Below are 3,270 nucleotides of genomic sequence, written 5' to 3' on the forward strand. Positions count from 1 at the left end.
TATCACTTTGTCTCTCACTGAATTTTTTCTGCAATGAGACATCAAGAACATGAACTTCATTAAGTCCTGAGACCAGGTGTGTGACCTCATTTAAAAGACCTCCTACTTTGGCCAAATTCAAAGCCCAGTCAGGGTTTTGGCTGGATTCAAGTCCCAAACTGAGGTGCATTGTTTCAAACTCACCATTTTCTCGGTCCTGTGAGTGTGCCAAGTCTCTGTATTCTTATCACCCTGGCTTCTGTCACTGTTCATCTGGTCACCCCATCTAGAACAACGACAGCAAACAAACTTGAGTACAAGACCCTATTCTAAGGACTTTCAGTATAAAATTTTATCTTTTCTCAGAACGACTGGAGTGTAGGTACTATTATCATCCCTATGTTACTGATGCAAAGAAATGACTCATTGGAAAAGACACTGATGCTGGGAAAGATTGAGAGCAGGAAGAGAAGGAGGCAACAGAGGATGAGATGGTTGGATAGCATCACTGACTCAATGGATAGGAGTTTGAGCAAACTCAGGGAGATAGTGAAGGACAGGGAAGCCTGGCACGCTGCAATCCATGAGGTCACAAGACTTAGTGACTAAACAAAAACAACAACTTTACAGATAAAAAAAACTGAGATGGAAGAGATGCAAAATTTGCCCAAGGTTATTCCACTAACACAGAATCAAGATTTTAACATAGGCAATCTAGCCCCCACACCTGTTATTTTATTTTTTATTTATTTTTATTTTTTGGCCACACCTCAAGGCTTGCAGGATCTAAGTTCCCCTACTGGGCCCTCTACAGTGAAAACACAGAGTCCTAATCATGCATATTTCAAGGAAATCTCCTAAACCTGTTGTTTTAACCTACATGATATGGCCTCTAGAGATTTTTGAGTTATTTTTAAAGATTTAACTCTGCATCACTTGAATATCTAATAAAATACACAGCCTTCTTAAACACCCCCAATCCATCCCCTTCTCAACTCACACTGACATAGACCTAGTTTAGGCTCTACTACCTTATGCTTGAATGACCAGTCTCCTTGGTTTTAGCTCCCTCTCATTCAATCCTGCCAAACCAACCAGTCAAAAGGTTTCTAAGGTAAATCTGATAAATAACTCTCCCGTGATTAAAAACTTTGAATGCCACCCCAGTTTTTACTGAATAGGATGCAAATACATATCATTCAGTGAGGTACCTGGTATAGTTCCTCAGTAACAATATTGAGTGTGTTATATTTTACTTTCGTCCATACATCCATGTCTTTTTCCCCACTAAAGTGGGCCCTTTTTGAAGGTAAGGACACTGTTTTGTTGATCTTTATTTAACCCATAAATCCCCAGGTCCCAGCAGAACCATAGATACAGATGAAGCCATAATACTGTTAATATGTGAATCCAAATGATTCATTGCCCCACCAGCATGTGAGAGTTGGACCATCAAGAAGGCTGAGTGTAAAAGAATTGATGCTTTCCAATTGTGGTGCTGGAGAAGGCTCTTGAGAGTCCCTTTGACAGAAAGAAGATCAAAGTAGTCAATCCTAAAGGAAATCAACCCTGAATAATGATTGGAAGGACTAATGCTGAAGCTGAAGCCCCAATAGTTTGGCCACCTGATGCTAAGGAACCAACTCACTGGAAAGACCCTGTTGCTGGAAAAGATTGAAGGCAAGAGGAAAAGTGGGCAGCAGAGGATGAGATGGTTATTGGCTTCACTGACTCATGGACATGAGTTTGAGAAAACTAAGTGAGGTAGATAGTCAAAGACAGGGAAGCCAGGAGTGCTACAGTCCACGGTGTCGCAAAGAGTCAGTGACCGAACGACTTAGTGACTGAACAACAGCCAGCAAGTGCAGAGTCTGTGGCTTCGGGAGAACCTGTCGACATTACTAAGAAGTGCTTTTGAGCCCCTAGGTGTGTTTCTCACAGTTAAGTTCAGTCGCTCAGTTGTGTCCTACTCTTTGCAACCCCATGGACTGCAGCATGCCAGGCTTCTCTGTTCATCACCAACTCCCAGAGCTTTCTCAAACTCATGGCCATCGAGTTGGTGATGCCATCCAACCATGTCATCTCTATTGTCCCCTTCTCCTCCTGCCTTCACCATTTCCCAGGAACAGGGTCTTTTTCAATGAGTTAGTTCTTTGCATCAGGTGGCCAAAGTATTGGAGTTTCAGCTTCAACATCAGTCCTTCCAATGAATATTCAGGACTGATTTCCTTTAGGATGGACTGGTTGGATCTCCTTGCAGTCCAAGGAACTCTCAAGAATCTCCTACACCACAGTTCAAAAGCATCAATTCTTCGGCACTCAGCTTTCTTTATGGTCCAACTCTCACATCCATTCGTGACTTCTCACAGGCTCTGTAACAAATTCACTCTCTTTATAGTATGCCACTACCTCAGATAACAAGAGAGCCATTGTGTCTCTTCCTTCTTCCCCGGCCCTGTATTCTCATATCATCATGAGCTTAGGTGCCAAGTTGTAAAGAATGGCTTTCTTCTTTGTGACATTGTTAAAGTGGTCCCAAAGGAGGGTTATTTCAGCACTGTGTCTTTAGTGAAATAGCTTTCAACTGTATCCAGTTACAGCCCTGCAGCTCCCTGGACACCAGATTTGCTCTTAGGGGTCTGAGTCAGGGAAAATGTGAGGTTCAGCCACACTGTCATATTCAGAATCCCCACTTCACTCCAACAGTGGCTTTAGTGTTGATGCTGAGAGCTCAGCTGCTCTGTATACAAGTGCCAAATCTAATCTCAGAGACAGAATCCTGGGTGAAGCAGAAAAGAGTGGCTGTATCGTTTTGCCTGGCAAAGGAGGGCAAAGCAAGCTAATGCCCTCAAAACCATGGGTCCCAAGTTGGGGAACATAGTGAGAAGTTTTATAGCAATTGTACAAAGAGGACATTCAGTTCAGTTCAGTTGCTCAGTCGCATCTGACTCTTTGCGACCCATGGACTGCAGCATGCCAGGCCTCCCTGTCCATCACCAACTCTCAGAGTTTACTCAAACTCATGTCCATTGAGTTGGTGATGCCACCCAACCATCTCATCCTCTGTCGTCCCCTTCTCCTCCTGTCCCCAATCCCTCCCAGCATCAGAGTCTTTTCCAATGAGTCAACTCTTCGCATGAGGTGGCCAAAGTACTGGAGTTTCAGCTTCAACATCAGTCCTTCCAATGAACACCCAGGACTGATTTCCTTTAGAATGGACAGGTTGGATCTCCTTGCAGTCCAAGGGACTCTCAAGAGTCTTCTCCAACACCACAGTTCAAAAGCATCAAT

The 3,270-nt window shown here is 43.6% G+C and overlaps 1 protein-coding gene across 3 annotated transcripts in view; it reads right to left on the reverse strand.

Annotated features, from left to right (window-relative positions):
• FBXL5 (F-box and leucine-rich repeat protein 5) overlaps nt 1–3,270 on the reverse strand; it is an 84,439-nt gene that overhangs the window by 66,533 nt on the left and 14,636 nt on the right. For 2 of the 3 annotated variants that reach the window (XM_010857288.1, XM_010857289.1), the window contains one exon: nt 184–265. In XM_010857288.1, coding sequence (XP_010855590.1) covers nt 184–265 — 82 coding nt within the window. Of the gene's footprint in view, nt 1–183; nt 266–3,270 lie in introns of those variants that run through there. The other variant, XM_010857290.1, reaches the window with a different exon arrangement.

This window comes from Bison bison, unplaced genomic scaffold (genome assembly GCF_000754665.1).
Source record: "Bison bison bison isolate TAMUID 2011002044 unplaced genomic scaffold, Bison_UMD1.0 scf7180017864379, whole genome shotgun sequence".
Taxonomy (NCBI): Eukaryota; Metazoa; Chordata; class Mammalia; order Artiodactyla; family Bovidae; genus Bison; species Bison bison.